The sequence below is a fragment of the Calonectris borealis genome, chromosome 4, assembly GCF_964195595.1.
Source record: "Calonectris borealis chromosome 4, bCalBor7.hap1.2, whole genome shotgun sequence".
Classification (NCBI taxonomy): Eukaryota; Metazoa; Chordata; class Aves; order Procellariiformes; family Procellariidae; genus Calonectris; species Calonectris borealis.
The window spans coordinates 31,445,541-31,468,618 of record NC_134315.1 but is presented as its reverse complement, the minus strand read 5'-3'; the positions used below and the strand labels follow the sequence as shown (position 1 = coordinate 31,468,618).

Genomic DNA, 23,078 nt, shown 5'->3' with positions numbered 1-23,078 from the left:
TTCGCAGCTAAAGTTTAATGTATTTTTTCTCTAACTTCTTATCAAAAAATCACTGGCCTGCTTTCTAATACAAGGCAAATAAGGGGAAAATGTGGTTTGCTTCTAAAATAATTCCAATCTTTTATTACGTAACTATTGTGGTTGAGGGAAAAGTGATGAAAAGCTGAAAATAGGGAAAATTATGGTAACAGCTTCAAAGCACACAAGTCAGGAAACTGAATCCCATTTCAAAAATACTCCTCTGGAAGTCCTGAATTATTGAGTACCTAGGAGAGTTTTATAAGCAGACCTAAATATTTGAAAATACTGGAAATTTTCACATGCCACTATCTTTCAATGAACAGTCACACGTTCAGTGACCTAGCTAGCTTATATTCCAGTTATCACTTGAGAAGTGTGCATGTGTTTGTAACTGCAGCTCCAGAAGGGTGCCTGAGTTTCCCAGCAGCCGTGTTTTCTTCGTACGTAACTGTGGAGCCCACAGTGCATTTGTTAGAGAATGGAGGTAGTTCTCTGACAAAATGATCTCTTTTTCCATCTGGAAAGGGTAGCATTAGGCTCCCACTTTACTGATGGTGTATTGTACGCAAGCCACAGCTGTCTAAAAAATAGCTGAAGATTCAATTTTTCTCTTAATTCTTTTCCTTAAAATACAAAACTTTAGGAAAACCCTACAAAAAATGACTTAAAATATCAAGAACTATGCAAATCAAACTCCGAAAATGATAACTGCAGGTTGCATAAGCAACTTAATCTTTGTGCCTTTTGCACGCTTACATGAGGAACTATTTTTAATGACAATTACTGTCTCAGGGGACTCTCCTTCAACTCCCAATCCAACATGCTCTTCGCTTTGCATATGTAAAGCTGACAGATAACTGCACTGAAGCAGTAAAGCGAAGGAACGGCCAAGCATCCAGCATGTCTCTGCCTTCTTCCTCCAGAATCAGCGCAGTTTGCATTGAATAAAGACTTTGTCCATTGGAGGAAGCCCTGTCTTGTGATTAAGGCACCATGTGCTTAATAAAGGAATTATCCCCCCAGGACAGGCTCCTATCCCGACTCCTGCACAGAGGCACTTTTATGCCTCTGAGCCTCGATACACAAACAAGTTGCAGAAGAGCAGCTGGGTACTCTGCACTGCTGGTCGGCGTGGACCCTCCTTCCCCAAGGGCGTGAGGCAATCTGAAGCATCTTATCCATCAGCCCACACTACTCTGCATTTACTAGCTGGAGCTAAGAGCGTGTATGTACACAATGACCAAAAAGGATGTGTTAATGTGTAATAATGTGTTAGCGCAGTGCAACTTAATTCTGTGATAAAGCCGTTAATTCTGCACTGCCAAAGCCATACTGCATGCTATTTCCCAATCTCAGTGTGAGGTGGTGTTACGTTCACTATTGCCTTTGCTACTCAATGCCACGGTGTCTGTTTGTATCAATGGAAAGACTATAAAGAAAACAGTCACCAGGAATGATGCATAGCGAAACCTGGGGCTATTCCATAGGAAAATAAGAGGAAATAAAGAATATGTGTGCTAAGCACTGGATGTCCTGTATAGTGAAGAATTCAGGAGCCTGGTGAAAACCATTAAAATCTGTAATATAATGCGTTTGCCTGTCAGGCCTGTTTTGAAGCTATTAATAGCGGAAAAATAAACTAAAGGGTTTGGAAGAAGGAACAGTGGGGGAAAAAAAACAAGTGCAAGAGCAAGTTGAACGTGGACTTCCTTTGGAGCAGAATTAAAGTCGCATTTCCCACTACTAACACAGGATCCCAAGACTACCTTATTTTCCTTAAATTGCATAAGTTTGTTTTGCACTTTATCCAAGGTGCACCTGTACTATCCCGTGTGTATATTAGTTACAATGTTTACATGTTAAATGGCATTTTTCCAATAAAATGTAAGAACAACCATAGGAAGATCATAATTATGCTGTGCTTAAGACTTCTATTCTTTATAAATCCCTTTCTGTTATGCAATACGTTTCCTATGAAACCCAGAGAAACTTCTATTATGCTCAGGGTAGCCAACGAAGATTCTTTGTGGGTCTCTAGGCTGATTTTATCTTTCCAGAAAATTAAAACCCAAGACATATCCTGTGCATTAAGCCGTACTGCTAAAAAAGAAAAGCACACAATGTGATAGCTCCCCTGTTTAAGGTAGTATTCTGCAGGAAAGAAGTAGCAAGTGCAGCGTTGTTTAAAACTCATGCAAATAGATAGCTTTGCAGCTGTCTTCATACTATTCTTTAGTTTGCAAACTCTCCAGCAGTGCCACAGAGGAGGAATCTTAAACTCTCGAGATTTAACTGTTCTTGAAGGCATCCACATGTTGGGTTTCCAGTTCTTTCCTGAATTCCATTTAACTCCCATACACCAGAGAAGACTGAAGAAATAATTCCTCGGGGTTCCTATGGGTTTCACTGCCTCCAAAGCCATCAGGAGTTCTCATGAAACCACTTGTGTGCTCCAGGAAACAAAGGAAGGGCTGAAGATCAAACCAGTAAGAGGCACCACCCAAGCCAGGCAGGGCTCGGCTGTGCCTGCCGTCTCCCAACACATGACATTATTAATCAGTGGAGCCTCGGGGTGCAGCAAACATATTTCTCTGCAATTCCTCTCCTCTGTCTCTTCTTTTGACATTTCTATGACTAGTTTCTGTTCATGAGCAAGGCCACAGATTCTATTAGCCTGAACTGTGGATACGCAATAGCACTGCTTCACATTGACTACTGTGCACCCCATATTCTGTTTTATGGGATATAAAACACCACTTTTGGCCAATGAGCACAGTACAGAACTCCAACATTAGTCAAAGCTTCAGGTACAAGAAGGAGCATATCAGTTTGCAGCGCTTGTTGAAAAGAACACAGAAATATTCAGCATTTAAACATGTGGATGGCATTAAAACACTGAAAGCGATACTAAAGGAAATCAGAAATCTACTGATTCTGTCCAGCTCTGACAAATTCTTAACTTACGTTTTTGGAGGCAAGGAAGCTCATGCCCTTTGCCACCTGGTAAGAAAAGCTTAGTAGATCTTCGACGTCTAGAGCAAGTTCATCATCTTCCAACATAGAAAGGGTAACATCCTGATCAGTGTAGGATCCTACGCAATATAAACAACAACAGCTTTTGAGTGGAGCAAGTTTCCACTTAGAAACAGAGTTGTCTTAATGTTAAACAAGACAGTGATCTGAGTAAGTACCAGACTAGAGTCACATAAACAGCCAATCGCCAAAAAGCAAAAAATAATCCTGATACTCCATTTAAGAGTGGAGAAATACATGACACTGTAATTTAGCATATTGTTCTTTCTCAAGCCTTCTCATAACAATTAATGAGTTTTAATTGTCCCCATCCTTGATAGAAAAGTATGATAAAACTGAAAAAATCCATGAAGCCCCTCTCTCTGCACTCCCACCAGCAAACAGAATTCCTTGTCACTGTACTCACCAGACTTCACTGGTCGTTTTTTATCAGCTTTTGGTGGGACTGCATATGACACTCCTGGTTTCATGTCCATGTACTCACTGGCAACATCACTGTTGAGGCAGCAGATGAAATGAAACATAGTTTAGTGAAGAAGTTCTCAAAAGCCATCCAAACAAAAAGCCAAGGGTATGCCAACCTTCTAAATATAACGCTTTACAAATGATCAGTAGATTGGAAACTCATGGGCATGTAAAAAAGATGAGGAAAGGCACGTACAGAAAGAGAGGTTTGTCAGTACAGCTAATCATATATCTCAAAGTTTGGAGTTTGGCTCAGGTAAGCAAACAAAACCTTTCATACGTATACTGTTTGTACAGACTCCACTCTATAAATTAACATGCAGACGTTTCACAAGATATGCTAGTGCTTCCTTCTTCTGCTTAGGCCAACTTCTACCAGAGTATTTCAGCAACTCAAGTGGCAACTGAAATGCAGCAGACAAATGGTAAAAAATGTTAATTTCAGAGATTCCCAAGTTCCAAAGGGGATTCGTATGTATTTCAAAGAATCAGCCGAGGCTTGGGACAGCCATCTGCTACATTTTTTAAGTTTAAATTTTCTTATTGCTATATATAATTCAAATGTACAGATTTTCATACTATATGGTTTATAAATATACAGTTAGGCACCTTTAGAAATGATGGATGTACTTTGGCATTTTTCACTTCATTGCCATTAGAATTCATACACATAGCCCTTCCTTAGCCTGAAATATCTGTTTAGTTTATGAACAATGAACGCAGCCACAGAGCTAACATGGAAAGGAGTAATGAGAACACTAGTCACCACCACAAACACATCTGACACACTTAGCAGCTGCAACTTTACAGTAAATACTAATATGAGAATTTGGTAAATACTCCGCCACTAATACCTCCATTTATAAAATGTGCTCAAGCAGTGAGATTCCTACACTGAAAAGAGGGCAAACCTCCAATGGCAAATCACAGATTTGTGTTCATCACCTCAGCGGTGCCAACCTCTCTGGGGCATCACCAGCTATCCATATATTGCCACGGCACAAACAGCTTCACCAGTACTTCGTCTTGCCAGGACAAAGGACTTTACCACCTCCTCCTAAGGGTCTGCCAACACAAAGTAATGGGTCTACTGGGGCAATAAACAGACAAAAAAGAAAAATGGGGCAGGTATTGTAACAGCCCCTAGGTTTTGGTAAGTTATGTCTCCCTCACTTTGCAAAGGGAAGGAGAGAGCAGGAAATCTGCTTGGAAATGTACTTGGAAAGAGCTCTGGGCTGGTATCTAAAACAGAGTGGTTAAAAATATACAGATGAAGTAACTGAAAAATGCCAAAGTACAAGAGCAATCTCAGAATCGTGATAGGGGTCGTGTCATCACAAAATCTAGCGAGCTACCAGTGGCAGCTTGCCTCTGATACTGTAAGGCGCTGGTTTAATTTTGTAAGAAGTCATTCCTGAAGGCAGGAACTTAGGAGAGCTCAGAGTATTAATGCCCCAACACTGGGGGAATTGTCATTCAAGCTGCTAAATGAGCACTGCCAATGTTTAACAGGAATGATAAACACAAATACGTATGAAGATTGGAGCCGAGGAGTTGCATGAAATAACTATAGGAAATTTGATAAAGAAGTAAAACAGAGAGTGCATACAATCAATCACGCTCTGTTAGAATAAACCACACACTGTACCCATCGTCTCTTTAATTAAATTGTTTGCTTGCACAGCAAAGAATCTTTGAAGCCTGCGTATGAAAGGTTTCTCCACATTTCTTATCCCTAATAAACTTTAATACCTCCTCCTTCCCAATCTTCTAAAAACACAAGTACATTTCAGCAGGTCATACTTACGCCGCAGGCTCTGCCTGATGCAAAAGATTCTCGTAAACTGCTGTTTCTGCATGTTCTTCATGTTTTGGACAAATGAATGAATCTCGTTTCCGCCTCAGAAAATTTAAAAGATCACCATAGCAGCAATATTCTGTAATGACCAAAGTGGGACCTGTAGATGTACATGAGGTTTAGAAAGCAGGTGAGTATTGTTTTCATAGCAGAAAACCATACATAAAGATAGCATTCAGCCAAGCACGCAGGCTGGGCTATTAAAAATCACACTGCCTAGCACTGTCTAGACTTGAAAAGTTACAGAAAAGTAACCCAGCATCTTCCCTTTCACAGATCAGCAACTATTGTCCAGCTAAAGCTGTGTTGCTCCCAATTAATTTCCACCCCCACCTCAATAGCATTGCATTGGACAAAAATTAAACAAATAAGTCTTTTTCTCTTTCTTCATGTGATAATGTTTCTGGCCAGACACATCTGTTTGATTTTGCTCACTTCCTGAAGGAAGTTATTTGTTCCAAACGTTAGAGTAATTCAAGCTTCAAACATTAATCCTTTTGATTCACTTCTGTTTACAGTAGAGCTTCACACTCCTTCAGCAATGTTTTGGAAATGATGTAGAGTGTTATATTCTGCAGTATAATAGGAAAAATCATTCAAACAGAACAGCCTGCTGCGACAGAAAACTACATTGCATAAGGTCTTAGAATATTAAAATGAAATCAGAAAGGAGAATCAAGTCATCTCCAGCACGGATGTTTATAGATCAAATATATGTTTTCTGAGTGAATGACTCCAGCTATGGCCCTTGAATATGTAATTGCACTGCGTGTTATTTCATCTGTAAGGTTATTTTGTACCACCGTTTCCTAACCTAACTACTTTATTTCCATTTTTCTGCAGTTAAAAATTATAGCTTTCGTAATAGCAAAAGCAGTGTTCGTGGCGGGATTTTCTTACAGACGCCACATTTTTTCAGCTGAGACAGACATGCACTCAGGCCAGTGAGTCTACTTTGTCAACTGCTTAAACAAAATTGTTTCATCCTATTTTTAAATCATTAAATGTGAAAGTGAGAAATGTTTTGCCTCCGTCTAAAACTATGAATTTTTACAAGCTCCTTTTCTTTGAAAAATGAAACAAAAACTTAAAGAGCAAATATTTGTGTAAGAAGCAACACTACCTTTCATATTAAAATGCACATAAATTAAAAATACAGGACTGTATCACTCTATTGACACTTCAGCTGTTTTGTAACTTTTACTATGTATGAAAACAAACTTATTAAGTTAATATTAAATGTGAAACATTTGGGTTGTGCAATAGTTTATTTGGAAAATTCTTTTTCTCAACTTTCTGCTGCTTAGAATTTGTAACTTCAGTGGTGCCTTAACAGATACATCTACAGTTTAAACAGAAGGCTGGAAGACTATACAAGACAGGCCTGTTGACTTCACCTTGGATACCAACAAGGAACCAGTTCACGTATCTTTCCTCATTAGTGAGAAACAGAGTGGTTGAGAAAAAAACTTATGCCGTACATTTTGTCCTCTCTCAAGAAGAATGCGCACAATGGCTTACATGAAAGAGAATAACAGCAACCGTCCTTTTTAGCTGCAGCTACAGTGCTCTCATAACTGCTTGTAGGATGAGCCTAAAAATCTAGATTCAGGAATTCACAGGTGATAGTCATGATGATCTGCAACCTGCCTAAGCGAGAAATGTTTTTAAGATTTCTATACTTAGCGGCACTGGATTCTTCTTCAAAAGGTTCCTCCTTCTGGCAATAAAAAAGGAACAGAAATAATCAATAATCTGTTGATAACCCCACCTCCAATAGTGCAAGCTCCAAGCAGATTCACAATATTAATGTGGTTTCCAAGGTAACTCAGAACTTTAAGCTCTGACATCAAGGCTTCTCTTTCTGTTAAATGGGCGCTTGCTGCAAGGCAAAGCACAATGTTCAGCACGTAACACAACGACCAGAAGGAAGTGAGAAAAAATTGTACAGTATATTACAGCAACTTACGTTTCAACATCTTTACTGCTACTGTCATGGCAGCATCAGATTTAAACAGACCATAAGCAGTGGCTTCAACAACTTTTCCAAAAGCTCCAGCACCAAGTGTTTTACCTAATAAAGCAAACCAAAATACTTTGTAACGACTTGGAACACTTCTTCCTGAAGGGTTCAGCATTTTATTTTATGATATCAAGGAAGCTATTGTAGATACGCCTGCTTGCTTTTTGTCCCAAGTCAAGTATGAGCGATTACCACTATTCGCATTATTGCACAACATCTTTTTGACAAAACCCTGCTGCGTTTGACCAAAGTCTCACATGAGACCTGAAGGTTTCACCTTGCAGATGAAGTTAAATAAATCTAAACTAACCAAAACTCAACCGGTTTCTAGGAAATTCCCATTTGTGATCATAAGGAAGTTGCGTTGGGTCTATGTAAACATAGTTGTTTCCATTTATTTCTTCAACAACTTTCCACTGAACTTCGTATTTGGGTTTCTGGAAAGGAAAGAGAACGGCTGTCACTACCGAAGCCTCCACAGGCAGCTCACAGGCTTTCCTAACTCAGGCAGAGGGGCTTCTGATTTTACCTGCAAATATATGTACACCAGGATCATGACTATGATGCACATCAGTCCTGCAGCGACTCCAAATGCGATTAGTAAAGGGGTGAAAAGGGTATGGGTACGGATTTGTTCTGGAAAGAAGAGAAAATTCTGCTTAAATACTGAACAACAACAACTATATTAAAAGGATACAGGTGAAAACCTTTCCTTGGTTCTTCCTTGTGAAACACGGTTTGGGGTTTTGACTTTGACTGTGCTCCAGGTACATCAGAATGGCTTTCCTGAATGAGCTATGGGGTACAGAGCTGGCATAGAAACCATCCAGTTTGTTGCCTTGGGAGTCTGATCTTCATCAGTTCAGGAGGCGTGACACCAAGATCAATTAATGCAAGGGGTTTGCATGACCCTAGTCAAGTTAGGTTAAAGAAAGAAGCTTTTTTCTGAAGTCCTAATTTCTTCTCTTTTTTTCCCCCTCAAGCATGATCTCTACAGCACAGTCTTTTCAAGTAGAGGTTGTACTTGTAATTCCTTTGCCAAGTAGTGAAGGAATACTATTCCAGTAAAACCCATCTGCCCCAAATCTGGCTTATTTGTTTATATGTTATATCTGGGTGTAACAGAGAAAAAAGAAGCAGCAGAACATTTGATTTTGCAAAGAAGAGCACAGATTTACAAACACATTTTGAGTCATCTATGTTCTAGTGCTTTTTTTCCCCCCACAAACCCACAAATACTGCTACAAAACTCATGAGCCCTTTTGCAGTATGTTGTTGTTACTTCTTTTACAACAGCAGGGCCCTTAGGCTCCAGTCAAGTTTGGGACCGCATTTTCCTGAGACATTGTAAAAACATTAAAAAAATGCAGGTTTTCCTTGAAAAAAAAAAGATGGCCTAAATAGTCAAAACAGACAAAGACAGGAAAAGAAAAAAGCAGAGAGAGAAGGAAAGCCAATGTAATGCTGTAGGTGGTTTGCCCCTGTGCTGTACAGGCAGAAGAAAAGCAGCTAACTACTGCGCCGCAGATATGGACCCGTAAAAAGATGATACCACAATATTCATTGAAAAATTAAAGCAATGCTTTGGCAGGCAGAACATGTAGCGTAATATGTTATCATACGCTCAGCCACAGTACCATAAACTTTATTATGGCAAAGGTAACCCACTTCTCTTAGGGGAAGAGCTGAACGGCACCCACGTTTTATGGCCTCGTTTACTCCAGCCGTTACCTTTTATAGCAAAGTTGAAGAAAGCAGAGCTCCTGTCCCCATTGCTGGAGGCCTCGCAGCACACGGTGCCGGTGCTCCTGAACATGCTGGCGTTAATGGTGCTTTCAACCAGGATTCGTTCAAATGACGGCACTGATGAATTTGTGTAACTGGTTTTGACATCCATGGGGGATATTGTTGGTGAATCAAAACACCTGAGAGAAACAATACTGACAGTTATCTGCCATGGATTGCTACCTGGAATGGATGACAGGTCTTGCTGTTGAGGCAGATAGTCACTGCCAGACCATCAGATAACTAAACAACATTGCTCTACAAAGGGGTTCAGCTGAAGATCTTATCCTCAAAACTTAGCCTACTCACAATGTCTCATTGTCTTCTATGTAGTGGGTGAAATGGATACATGCAGCAAGCCTGACCCAACTGGACAGCACGAGGTCTTTGCGTTTGCTTTTGGCTAGAGATACCTACTGGTCTGTAAGTCCACTACGGGTTTTGTAGCATTCAACCTGCATCTCCAACTTCAGCTTCAAGCAGTTGTGGTCTATTACCTACTCTTGAAAACTTTCCCCAAGCACCGTTTTATTACAGCACAAAGAAAATCCCTGGTGTACATACAACACCATCAAGCTTATATGCAGCCAGAAAATAGCCAGTTCTGTTCTCTCAAGATGCTGCCTCTCCTTCATATGTCGTATATTTACTACATGAACACACAGTTAAGATAAAAAAAAAGTGCTATTTAAAAAAATCAGGGAAATAACAATTATTTTAGGCATAAAACAAATTACACAGGTGGGAGACCCATGACTTGCTAGTACGAGATCTACAACCACGGTGGAAGTCAACCAAAACTTTAAAACATGTTTCACAAACGCTCTCTTCACAGTGAAACTCTACAATCTTTTTAGAAATGTGGTAACTAGACATCAGGTTTTATTCATAATAACTCCGGACATGTTTACTTGTCATATGCTTCATGTGAACAGAAATCTAATTACTTTATGTCTTGAAAAATTATATCATTACACAATAAAACAAAAGATAACAGCCATATTCACAAGTGATTCTGTGATTGTCATTCTGTGAAATTTCATACGGAACGTGTGTCATTTGGGGCCAAACTGATACAAACCTTAGCTAGCTTACAGCAGAGAGAAAGTTTGGCTTTTACTTTTCCGCAGCAGGAAATGTTGGTTATTCCCCTTTCAAGGACGGAATGCAAAGAGCAATAATGAAACATACCCCTGCCTTCCCCTCAAACCACTGCAAATAATGCAATGCCGAAAATGATGAAAACAGTAATGCAACGTTTGAACATAACTGTTACCGAGTCATTTTATGTTCTTAATTTTTAATTATAAATTGGATGTATTGCACCTAAAATAGCCTTTGGAGACTTTGGTTTACTTAACTTACCTCTGCTCAGTTCCTGGGCAAAAATACCAGTATATGGTAGGGGCTGGGAATCCAGCTGCTACACACTGGAGAATACCATTGCTAAGCATATCCAGAGTGAGAATCTCTGGTTTTGCTGCAATAAACAAAAACGAGAGTCACACATTAGGGGAACACAGAATTTGCATTGCTACTTGCTCTTCAGCCCAGCAACTTGTGTCCGTCATGGTCCGTGGAATTACTCAGGTAAACAGAGCTTCGCACGTTCAAGGGTGTCTGAATTGGTGTCCTGCAAGCACTGACCATCTGTGAAAATACCAGTTCTTACACTGAAAGCTTGGGTTGGATTTCAAAAGAACACCTTACTCCACTGAGTATTTGGTTTGATGAAAGATCCTAAACCAGCAAAGCCCAGAGTTTAAACAACCCAAAGAAGTGTGTGCTTGGAACAACAGTGCAGTTCCTGCACAGCATGACTTTACCAGCCTGTAAAAAGGACAGTTTCTTCACAGTTCGAAGTGTACTAAATCTGTCAAACCACATCTCTCTTACATCTGCCCTTTGTATTAAATATTACCACTGCAGCCAGAAAAGGAACTACAGTGCAAGGCAACCAGTGCAAAGTCCCCGCAGAGCACATACGTCCCTCTAAGATACCACTACCGAAATGCCTGACTGCCTGACTCTCTGAAACATTGGACGCAGAGGAAGCGAGTATTTGGCTGAATGTGGTAGCTTTCCAAACGATAATTCATGATTGCTTTGGTAGTTTAGAAAGCAAGCCGGCTAGCCGCTGCCTCCCGCCGTGTCCTGCACCAGAACTGGCCCTGCACTCCGTTCAGGAGCTGCTGTTTTGAGCATGGCAGGAAACCAGAGCGGTCAGATGGACTTTACAGTCATAAGCTTCAGCCAAGGGCAGCACCAACACAGCGAGATGTTTTTCTTGGACAAACTTGCATTAGAGGCCTTATCTCCCATAACTACCTTAGCTTCCTTGCAAAATCACCCAAAAAAAAGTTTATGGGGAAAAAACCCAGACTATATTCCAATGATGCTGCTCACCTAATAAGTACAAGTTAAGAGTCCGTTATCAGTTAATACAACTTTACAGAAATGTAAGATGAACTTCTAATATCCTAGAAAGTTGTGAAGTTGTATAGACTACAGTGGGAAAACGCAGATTTACTTCAGATAAAATCCACACACAAGGATTGCATGGCGTTAGTTTTTAATGAATATTCTACTTGCTGATTAAATTAGAGGCAATAAAGCACACGTATATTCTCAATCACATAGCATCTCCTCATGACTCATGTTACAGGAACCGAATGTTCTTTCATTTCTAAATCCGCATGTTGTGTTTTATGCAAACACCAAGAACCAAACATTGTTGCAAAATGTTGAGATGGATTTTCAGCATTACTCATTTGGTGAGGAACTCTTTGATAGCGCACAGCATCTCACCCAGCCTCAGTGTTCATGGAATACACATAATCCACATTTCCAAAACTCCTATCAAAATGGTTGGATTGTGAAATTGTAATTAGCTAATTTACTACCCACGTGCAAGCAATTTGTTTAGGTATATGCTATGTTCTACGCAACGTTACAACGCAATGTAACTCAAGAAATGAGAGAAATGAAAAGTCAAGCGTAAAAGGAAAATGAACATTAAACCCCAGAAAAAATATTGTGCCAGATTTGGGCGGCATCTAACACTTTGAGTGAGGGAAATGAAAATGCCCATGCTAGTCAGGCTTTTTCTGCTGTAATAAACTAGTGCAATAAAAGCCTGCCTACAGGGCCATAAGTCCATGTGGACTCATCCTGCAGTAGCAGAGGGAGACGAGAGGCTGTGCAGGGTTAACGCCTCCAGCAGCCCAGCAGCGAGGGCTCCAGCCCTGGTGCCACGGGAAGCTGAGCTGCAGCAGCCTCGTGAGAACAGCTGACCTGACAGCCGCTCTACCCGTGACATCCCTGGTGAAGCGCTTTGATGTGGCAATTAGCGTGACCAGCCTCTCTCCACCAGCACGGAGCGCTCCCAAGCCTCCCTGGCTCAGAGAAATTAAGAGATGCGTTTCACTTGCGGTAGCGAAGGGGCCCCTACAGCTCCGTACACAAGAGGATGGAGGCGGCTGCTACCACCATCACCCCGGGCTGTGTGTCTCAGCACCTGCACCCCTCTCTGGAGCCAGAGCTTCTTCCTCATCCACCAGCATAGGTGCTCCAGGGGATGCTGGAGCAAAGATGGACCGGCTTTGGCGAACAGATGCCAAGCTGCCACTGAGCATCTTCTTTAAAAGACATTTTACTGCCCTAGATTTTATGACTTTCACTGCCTAATTACACCTGGTATCAGACAGGTTCTTAATGACTAGACTTTGCTTACTGTTTTGGCTTTAACCTTTTAAATAGTTAACGCTTCATTACATTGCTTGGCATATATGCATATTGCCTTCCATAATCAGTCATTAGATGTCTTAAACTTCTAATTTCACTAAGTTTATTAACTGCTTTTCACCTTTTATTAATGTTGATTCTGAATGTAGCAAAGAGGATTTATCCTATTTAATAGGAGGCCACTTCTATTTTATCTCAATGCTCTGTAAAATAATGTTGTGCATATAATTGCTTTCTATTACTGATTTCCTGTTCTTCATCGTTAACAAAGTGAATGTCTAAGAAGTAACACTTAATAGGTATTGACTGTCATTGCAGTCAAAGAGAGAGGGCTTTCCTCCTGGAGCCACATTTTCTGGATCAGAATGAATCTTTTTATAATATCACGGTGACTCCTCGTTTGTTCACTGCATATTCCAATGACAGGAAAACTGCAGAGCTTGATCTATAATACCGTGACCCGCTTTCTCTTTGCAGCATGAGCCTCAACAGCGTAGGTAATATTTTGTTGACTATAATTAAGCCCAGGTATTATTTTGCACTAAACTCAGATACTAGTTGGAAGATTCCTCCACTAATTGCTAGATGTACTGTACCTTGCCACTCTGGAGATTTCTACAATTTCTTAATTGTAACTCAGTTCAGTATGCTGCTTGTCAAGTTGTAATTTTCTTTTTGGCTCCTAATTTCAGAGCTGCTTCCTTCCTTGCTTTATGTCACATTTACTATGACTGACTACATTACTTTTTTTTTTAAGCAATTTAGTATTGTTTCAGATTAGCATATGCAATTACTAAATGTGTTTAAATCCAAGGCAAGTATTTCTGCACAGGGTATTTCACGTCTTTCAGCAAATACTTCAGCATCGATTTTTGTTTATGTGAAGACATTCTCCTGATTATGAATCCTGTTGTACCTGTTTGATTACTTTCTGCTGATTACTCACCCAAGCCAGACATGTAAACATCACGAGCTACATCCCAGCAATTTATGCGAGATCCCCGCTGACAACAATGCCAGGTCAGAACACACCATTAGATCGGGATCTGACCCACCCACACATGACTCACCTTGGCAGTTACTCTGCTACGTCAAATAATATGGTATGTTGTCGTGCAGTTTGTGTTTCACACCTAAATAATGAGCATTTTACAAGCCACTGAAAATAGGTCATTTTTCTTAAAAACAAACCCTTAGAAGGATCAATCTATTTCATCTCCTCTTTTCAAAATTAAAAAAATATTTGCGGGAGCTTAGTCCAAGTGCCAAAAGAAAACCTTTTTGAGTCAAGTGTGTCAAATCCATCTGCTTCAGCAATGTCTGCAGTCCACGCAGAGCTGCTGTGCGTGGTAACCTGGGCTCTACTGAGACGGCTTACATGTCTTCTTTGCATCTCAAGGCTGATCTTACTACTTACAAGACCAGTAGTTGAAGCAAGAGGGGAAAAGACTGAATGCTGCTGGTTGCACAGACAAGCCATGCAGAAGAACTAAGCCATCCATGCTCCCTCCTGCCTCGGCCATACTGCTTCACCATGCTGTTCTTAGTCTGGTTTCCTAACCATGACCCACAGGGGTTTTCAGCTTTTGTCAAGTAGCAGATTCCTCAAAAGCGGCAACATGGAGCTCTGCACTGAGAACTGACACCTGATGATGACAAAACTATGGGTTGGGGTTTTTTTTTCAGTTCTTGTGCCCGGACTGCTCCCAAGCAGCCTGCAGAGCCTGGGAGAGCTGGGAGGCCCCTTGCTCCAAGCACACGTACGATGCTGCAAGTCGGAAAGCACCATCCAGTCTCATGTGAACTGACAGTTCCACAGGCAACCTGCAATTTCTCCCATTCCTTCCCAGAAATTAAACTTCTGTCTCAACAATTTGCTCCGTTGATGTGTAAAATAGTAGAATTATCCCTCGTGACTGTAACCCACACTCATCCACGGTGGCAAAGGACATTGGAGGTTGCCAGTGCCCTCCTCTCAGAAATCATAGCTAGGAAATGGAAAAGGCACAAGAATACAAATTACAACATTCACAGATGAAGGAAGAAATGCCATGTTCTGAAAGGAGCCCAAGTGACATTTCTAGACCCAAACTATGGCATTGCTAATAGTGACACTACAAATGTTGACCTTCAGTGATAAATGAGAAGAATTCAAAATTAATATCTAGGATTTTGTGCATTTGTGCAGGTCTCAACAGTCCTCTGCACAAGCCTATGCCCAGAGAAGGACACGCTGCTGCTGAAGTATAGCAGCAACACAGAAATGTATTTGCAGCACATTCACTCACTTTCTATACAGTTCCTCCTGCTGGGCTTGAAGGCATCATTCTCTACCTTGCCTTAGTTTCTCCAGTTTAATTTTCCTTAAGCTTGACCTTTAGCATCTGCCAATACTTGTTTGCTGAGACCATGAAATGCTCTAACAGGATTGCTCTGCCAAGAAGGACAGGGTTTCCTGAAGATTTCATTGAATCATTTTGGAATTTAGCTTTTGTCTTCTTCAAAGAACGCTGTTTGGAACCGAGACCGATGCTCTTTTTTTATAAGCATGTCCCAAAGATGACAGCAAACGTGATTGTAAAGCTATGCAGATTTCTCTAGCACACTGGTGATCTGTATTATTATACAGAAGTATTTAGATGCCAAAAGGCACAAGTGAATAATTCTCCTGACAAGCTTTAAAACTCTGCATCCAACTCAAACAAATTAAAGACAATTAATAGCTTAACTTGGCTGCCAAAAATGCCAATTATAATCCCTGCATATCCTGCTCCACCTTAAATTATCACATGTTTATGGTACACGCTTATTTTTGAGATCCTCTTTCCAGGTGCTACAGTTTTTTTCCTATATAAACTATCTATCTGCTCTCTGGTAACCTCTGGAATATGTTCACTAGAATGGAAGGTCATGCTGGATAGTAGGTGGATTTGTGTAAGTACTCTGCACTTTTATATCTTGATATTTAAATAGTTTTCCAGCATGTGCTTCACTTCAGAAAGCCTCTCATATGCTGAACTACACTGTGACATCTTGTGCATACATTATGTTGTATAAAATACAATGACTGTGATAATGAAATATTTCAGACTGTTCACTTACTTACTTTTCACATAGACATTAAATGTTACAGAGGAGCTGGCATCAGAATTGGACACAAAAAATGTGTAAATGCCTCCTTCTGTTCCTTTTAATCGGGTAAGGTGAAGTTCACTTGTATAACTGTAAAGAAAAAAATTAAGCATTACTGATGCTCACAACTTGCGGTGAACAGGCAATTGCTGCACGGAAGCTAGGGAGTGAATTATTAGCGTGCCATCTTCTTCTGCAGACACTGCCCATGCCAACACTCTTATCTTGCATTACGACTGCCTTTGCACTACAGCATCCAATAGTTTTGCCACTTCTAACACCCAGATGTGTGCCCGGGTGACAGCTCAGCACCTCGTGCGTGCCCCACCACCTGCTCCTTTCCTCACCGAGGAGGGAACCCAGATACACAGCCCAGGCCACACATGCTAGGATGTGGATTTTTGGAGGACCAGGGCTGAGAAGAGAACAGTGCACAGCAGAAATAAAAGCATAAGCTTTTGTCCAGAGCACTGGGCTCTGCTGTGGTGCTGGAAGGAGTCTCTCCACACAAACAGCTTTACGTTCTTATTTTTGCTTATTGGGCAGGAATGGCATCTTGTAGGTGAGTCATGAGTTTGTGGCCCACTGGTCCTCAGATGGTGTGGTTAGCTCAACGCTATTCCAAATCTTGGTTAGCAGACTTTGCACCAGTTACTGTGGTAAGCCACGCGGACTACGAGATCTTTTATAATCACAATTTTCTCACCATCTCCACTTTCGTCTTTCCAGAGCAGACTCTAGTTTGCTGTTCCAAAGTTAAATCGATAGCACTTACTATCATTCATGTTACCTGTTATTGCCCACAGTCTTGAACTTGACATAATGGTCTGATGAATTCTGTAATGTTTCGTTCATGTACATCCAGACTTCTTCCTTCGGTTTTGGATATGCCTCATATTCAACTGTTAAATTTCCATTTTGTCCTGCATTAATATCTATTGTGGTATTCATTGTTGCAAACAAACGGACAAATCCTTTAGCTGATGGCCATAAGAGGAGAAGAAAAACAATTTCAGGGGCATGTAGAAGATTGTCAGTACTCTAACCACACTTAGACTACTTCAAGATCTAGTGATCAAACATCCAACTGTGAAACACGAAACTTTACCTACAAAGCAGAACTTGAACCCTCACCTGCTAAAACCAAGGCCACTAGCTATATATAGCAATGAGGCACAGAACTTAAAGTAGCCTTGAGGGCCTTAACGGAAATAATTCCATCTTCTGGTGATAAATAGCCTCTATTTGCTTTTGGAAAAAAAGGATTTGCTTCTACTCAAGTATTTACATTTTTCCAAAAATCAAAGTCGCTAAATGTATGGTACAAAAGAAACACTAAAAAAAAAGCAAGAGAAATTATCATTTATGACAATATACTAGAGTATTTAAGGTTTCTTTGTCAAGTTAATTAAAAATGACATTACAAATGAAGCTATTAAAAACTGTAATTAGAGAAAAATGTGCTAAGTCCACAGGCCTGGATACCAATTGTCTTAAACTAAGGCATTTCTGTTCATCTACTGCTGTGTCTTAATCTTTTATTTGGCAGATACCATTTATCATTGTGCAATTCCGTTCCAAAATACCATGTGGAGCAGCATCCTTACTGCAGTGGTTTTAATTTCATTAATAAACTCATCAGTTTCAGGATTATTCACTTTGAAAAGACAAATTTTTCAGTCCTATTACACAAATTCATACGGGAATTATCAGTTTGACAGGAAGATTGCAATTGCAAGGAAACACATTTACTGAGTGAGCTTGAATTTAGACCGAAAGTCAATCTCGGATCCCTGCTTTTTCCCACCTTCTAGGAACCAAACTGCTGTGGCCAGCTGGGCACCTGAGCTCAGGAAAACCAGAGCCAGCGGGGCTTGGTGAAAGCATATGGAGCTGCCAGAGCACTTGACAGATGCTTCGGAGAAGAAAGGATGAAGTAAACTCACAGCAGGCAGGTATGCTCTAAAATGCTTTCCATCGTCAGAAAAGAGAAAAAGGTTTTAAATCTGGAAACGGAAGATTTTTAGTTCCTTTGCAGAGCTTTTTTCTGTTTTTTATATAAACACAGGATTCCCTACGCAACCTAGATTCAAAATCGGACCCAAGACCCTGCAAATAAAATTGTATGATTGTGCTATCAGTCCCCAAAACAGTTCTAAAACCTGTTTATGATTAGATAAATCAACTGTTAAAAAAAGTAATTAGGAAATTTACAAAAAATACCCATTATTTCTTGTAAACCTTTTGACTAATGTTAAAGCCACTGCGATTTAGAAACTGATACAATCCCAGGATCTCTCCAGTACATGCCATACACCGCTTCCCAGGACCCTGGGAGCTGGCACAGTTCAAATAAATATAGTCAGTTTGATAATGAATGGTTAAAGACATCCAGGAGGCAGAGTTTGTTTTATTTTAAGTTGAATTGGAGAGGTGGGGGGAGAAAAGTATCTTGAAAAGGAAAGACTCCAGCTTTTCTCTGGTATTTTTTATTAAATACAAACTTTGTATTTTACGAAATACAAACTTGTTACTTTATTTTCTACTTTTTATAACGCCATGCTTTATTTTAGTCCCCAGACCTTCCAAAGTCAACCTTTTTAAAGCCGCATTTGCATATGTAGTCCTAAGAATTTCTGCAGTTAAGAACTTCCCTCCTCTTATAATAAAAGCTTTCATATTGTTCCCCTTGGGTAGAAGATTTTCTTTCATACTTCACACTGTTTCACTCTTTTACATATGAATTTAGGCTCTCCTGTAAAAAAACGAGGAAAACATCACCATCGTTATGAGTTTTATCCCCTCGAATGGCAGAGCAAGGCTAAGGGCACTCGAACCTCTGCCGCTCTGCTGAAGATCTGACCCACGTAGGTCAAATACTTCTGTTTTCTTTAAGTTACCGGGGAAAGCAAAAAAAGCAATGCTGCAGTTTTCTGTGCAATAGAGAAACAGATTTGAAAAGGAAAAAGGATCCAAGGCTACACTTCCCTCAGTTACTACACTCTTGACTGGTGAGGAACTGAAATGATTTTAGCCAACTACGCAGGCTTCTTCAGAATGATCTTATTAAGTATACCGGCTCGTCCTTAATTGGTTTATCAAATTAGCAGGTTTTGGCAGCTTTAAACTTCAAAAGGCACTGCGTGTCACCCAAGTTAATATATAGCAGACTCTACATGAGTCTGTTGTAAACAAGAGGAGGGTGGGAGTTCGCTCACCATTAAGAGACATGATCCAAAACCTGTGGAAGTGACGGGGGTGTTACCACGGGGGTGAACTCTGGAACAACTTCATGCTGTCTATGCACACTGCAGTGCTCCTCATGGCATTATTTTAAATAGAGGTACGTATACAGCTTCTACACAAAAAACACTGACATGCCGATGTCAGCAAAATTTCCTGTGCTTGGAAGGCAGGTATTAAAGACACGCTTTGTGCTTGTGCTGCCAAATTACTTAAGCGTAGGGATAGTACCAGGAAAAGGTAAGTTACTTGCTTCATTAAGACTGGATTAAATTTAAAATTAAACCAGGAAGGATGAGACAAACTAGAGAGATAGAAACACTGTTGGATGGTTGTTCTAACATCAAATTCTAATAACGTGCAAAGGGTTATAGAAATTAAAGTAGTCATACACACCACAACACTTCCTCAGCCATTCCATATGGTACCAGTCAGCAATAACCTTTTAATAAAGCAACTTTACTCACTGAGGTTTGGAGGAAAGGAGAGAGATAGAAGGGAAGGCTCCCCAGTATTCTCACTTTCCACCTCCCGCTCTTAGAAATGTTAAAATTTCTACAAGAACTATTTACCTAGTGCTTTCAAGGTTACTGTGGCATTGGTTTTTCCAAAAGGGTTTTCTGCTTGGCATGTGAATTCTCCAGAATCATTAACTCCCACTGAACGGATGCTCAATGTTAATTTCCTTTCGTATCCATAATCACCCAAATTTCTGCTTTTGCTTGTAACAATCTGTCGGTAAAAAACAATTAACATCTAAAACACTGTGTATGCAGCATCTTTCCTAGATAAATTAAAAATAGAAGTAATTATAACTTTGCTATATTAATATTCATAACTTTAAACCGGAATAATAAGCCAGCACGACAAACCTGTCACTAGAATCTCTCCATGCAAAACAAGTGTGTGATCAGCTGTCTCTGGGAGATAATGTCCTCTCCTAGGTCCTATCCCCTCCCCTTATTCTTTATTTTTTTCCTCCTCAAGCTCCACTGTAAGGCAAGAACGCATGTGTGCCTGTGTCTCTCTCTGTGTCTGTATCTGTCTGTCTGTGTGTGTATGTGTGTGTACGTGTGTGTGTGTGTGTTCGCCTGCCCCAAGAGAGCCAAAGGGGAGACATCAGCCCTAGCCACAAAGCTGAAACTCTGATTTCTTCAAATATTTCAATCATATGGAGAAAAGCATGGTATGCCTAACATCAGACCCAGCTCACTCTGGCTAAATTTCTAATGCTGATGAAGGTAAGGAACCAACAGAAGGTTTTATTTGCACTAACAACGCTTCTAGCTGCAGGGCTTGATGCAAAATGAACACTGGGTCTTGACTTTCCTAATGCTCAGAAGCTGCAGCTCTTGTAAAAACTCACTGCAACTCTGAAGTGTGGTTGCAATGCTTCCTAGTGAATGACAAGAGAGAATTTAAGGTGCTGGAGCTTCATTTTAAACTGGGTCACTCTATGCCCAGAGCCCGTGGCATCTCCTCATTGCAGACACACCGCAGAGAGACCTGCTCATGGCACGCTTTGCATGGCATCCTTGCTCTGGAACCCACTCTGCTTCTTGGTCCATAGCAATCCAGATTTATTAATCTTACAGGCAACTGGAAACTTCATTTTCTTTCCAACACATTGAGTATACCATGACTCTATGCCTAAGTATGCATGGTGGAACTAAAGAAAAAATAAACTCTTTGAGGTGTTGACTTTAGTTTCTGTGAGAACGCTCGGTGTGGTTGGAAAGACTGATAAATTTACATTGATTCATCCAAATGCAGACCTGGACTCGTTGTGATTTTCTAGCAGAATGATTTCCGTTCTTGGAGGTGCCAAGAGATTCTAGCCAAATTTAATCTTCTCAATGCATTTTTGGTTTCTCCTGAACTATAATAATCACAAATAGCAGTTTGGTTTCTATGGATGTGCTTCCTTATAACAAGTCTCCTAATTTTCAAAAGTGGTGATACAAGGGAAGTGTTTTGGTTTTTTTTCCTTCGACCTGTTCATGACAAAATGTAATTCTGCATCTATATAAACATGAATTTTATGTATTCTGTTTCAGTACAAAATGTAATTTGACAGTCAATATTTAAAAGATAGCATCCCATGCTATTTACCAGAAAGGACAGAAAGGTCAAACTTATTTGGTCAAAAATATTTTCCTCGTGGCTTTTACTCATAAAATGAAAAGCGATAAAGCACAAAAACTTAAGGGAAGATCCTGATTTCATCACACTGTAACAGGAAAAGCGTGGGAACGACAGAAGAAATGAAGTTCTCAGATGAAGGACTTGTAGTTAACCTTGGCACAGGACCAAAAGCCCCATCTGCATGTCCCATGCCACCTTCATGTCATTTAGACCTCCTCAACCCTTGGAGCTGCGAAGTGGGATTTCTGGAGCAGGGAGCACTTAGTGGGAGCGGCTCTGCCAGAGCCGGCAGATTAGCTGAGCATGGCACACCCAGCCCTAGGGAATGGGCCTCCCGTTCGCTATCTGCCTGAGGAGATGTGATTTATCCAAACATCACAGCATCACAGAAGCCTTTTTCTCCATACACATGCGGACTGCGAATTACATATTCTGGTCACTACCATTAGCAGTAAAAGACCAGCCAATTAGCATGGGAACGTATACGGCAGGAGTTACTAACAGGTTTTCACACGGGCTTCTAATTCATTTAAATTTCAGGGTATACCCAGAAGACCAAGAAGCATCCTTAAAAACAACCCAGTGCCTGCTGCTCATTTCAAAGGCAGAGCTGGCCTCGTGCTGCCTGACCAGGGGAGGGGATCTCTCTGCCCCTCGTCTGCAGAATAGATGCGCTGCCAGTAGCGAACTCTCCTCGAGCACTTAGCCTGCCAATAATTTAATTTAGTGATGCCAGGCAGTAACTTCATCTATCACTACAGACAGAAGCCAGTTCACTGGTTCATTTTTCAGAAGTTTCCCAGTTAGTGAGGCACACCATGTAATTTAAATGAATTAATCATTCCAGTGAATGCTTACTACTATTCCTGTCACATACAATCCCATGCTAATTAGCAGGTATTTTACTGTTAATGATAACGACTAGAATATGTAATTTGCAGTCCATGTGTTGATATTTGCAGCTCCCATTGATTGCAATGTGATGTGTAGGCACTCCGTGCTTCCGTATTTAGGCAGCCCAACAGAGGTCACCTGAACTTCACATTGAAGAGCCTAACTTTAATTTCTGTTTGGGAAGAGAAGCCTGTGCAGATGCTTTTCCTCCCAGCCGCCCACATGGGCACAGGACAGTTGTGGCTGGCCCCACACTAGTCTGTGGGATGCAGGACGTTTGAAATGCAACAAATCCAAATGGATATAGCATCAGGTATCCAAGACAAGCACGTGAATGTCTACAGAGAGTTTGTGTACTGCGCTGAGGCATACATGATACAATTAAAGGAACTCACCCCACTTTTGTGAGAAATCCAACTAGCTTGTACGCTGCTATCCACATCTGTGATTATGCATGTAACTTCAAATTCTTCCCCTTCTTTGAGAAGCTCGTAGCTTTTGGATAAGGTGATGACGGGTAGAGTTTTGTGAACTGGAAAACAATTTAGAAGTGTGTTACTTTTCATTAGCTTCAGAGCTTCCAAGGGGGCATAAAAATCAACAGTCATTAACTTTCCAATAAAATTTCAGGCCTCCGAGAGGTACTCAAATTTCTTTAACATATTACACAGTTGTTCCTTTATAACAAGCACATTTCTGCTTCAATCTCCCTTCAAATTACACTTAAAGTTAGAT

General features: G+C 40.6%; 1 protein-coding gene across 1 annotated transcript in view; it reads right to left on the bottom strand.

Moving 5' to 3' along the window:
* KIT (KIT proto-oncogene, receptor tyrosine kinase) overlaps nt 1-23,078 on the bottom strand; it is a 54,669-nt gene that overhangs the window by 5,789 nt on the left and 25,802 nt on the right. Inside the window, exons 4-16 of the mRNA XM_075150558.1 lie at nt 22,739-22,875; nt 19,877-20,036; nt 16,852-17,041; nt 16,036-16,151; nt 10,551-10,665; nt 9,132-9,325; nt 7,930-8,036; nt 7,711-7,837; nt 7,347-7,451; nt 7,149-7,259; nt 5,327-5,477; nt 3,461-3,549; nt 2,986-3,113 (exon numbers count right to left, since the gene is read on the bottom strand). Of these exons, the coding sequence (XP_075006659.1) occupies nt 2,986-3,113; nt 3,461-3,549; nt 5,327-5,477; nt 7,149-7,259; nt 7,347-7,451; nt 7,711-7,837; nt 7,930-8,036; nt 9,132-9,325; nt 10,551-10,665; nt 16,036-16,151; nt 16,852-17,041; nt 19,877-20,036; nt 22,739-22,875 (1,730 nt within the window). The remainder of the gene's footprint in view (nt 1-2,985; nt 3,114-3,460; nt 3,550-5,326; nt 5,478-7,148; nt 7,260-7,346; nt 7,452-7,710; nt 7,838-7,929; nt 8,037-9,131; nt 9,326-10,550; nt 10,666-16,035; nt 16,152-16,851; nt 17,042-19,876; nt 20,037-22,738; nt 22,876-23,078) is intronic.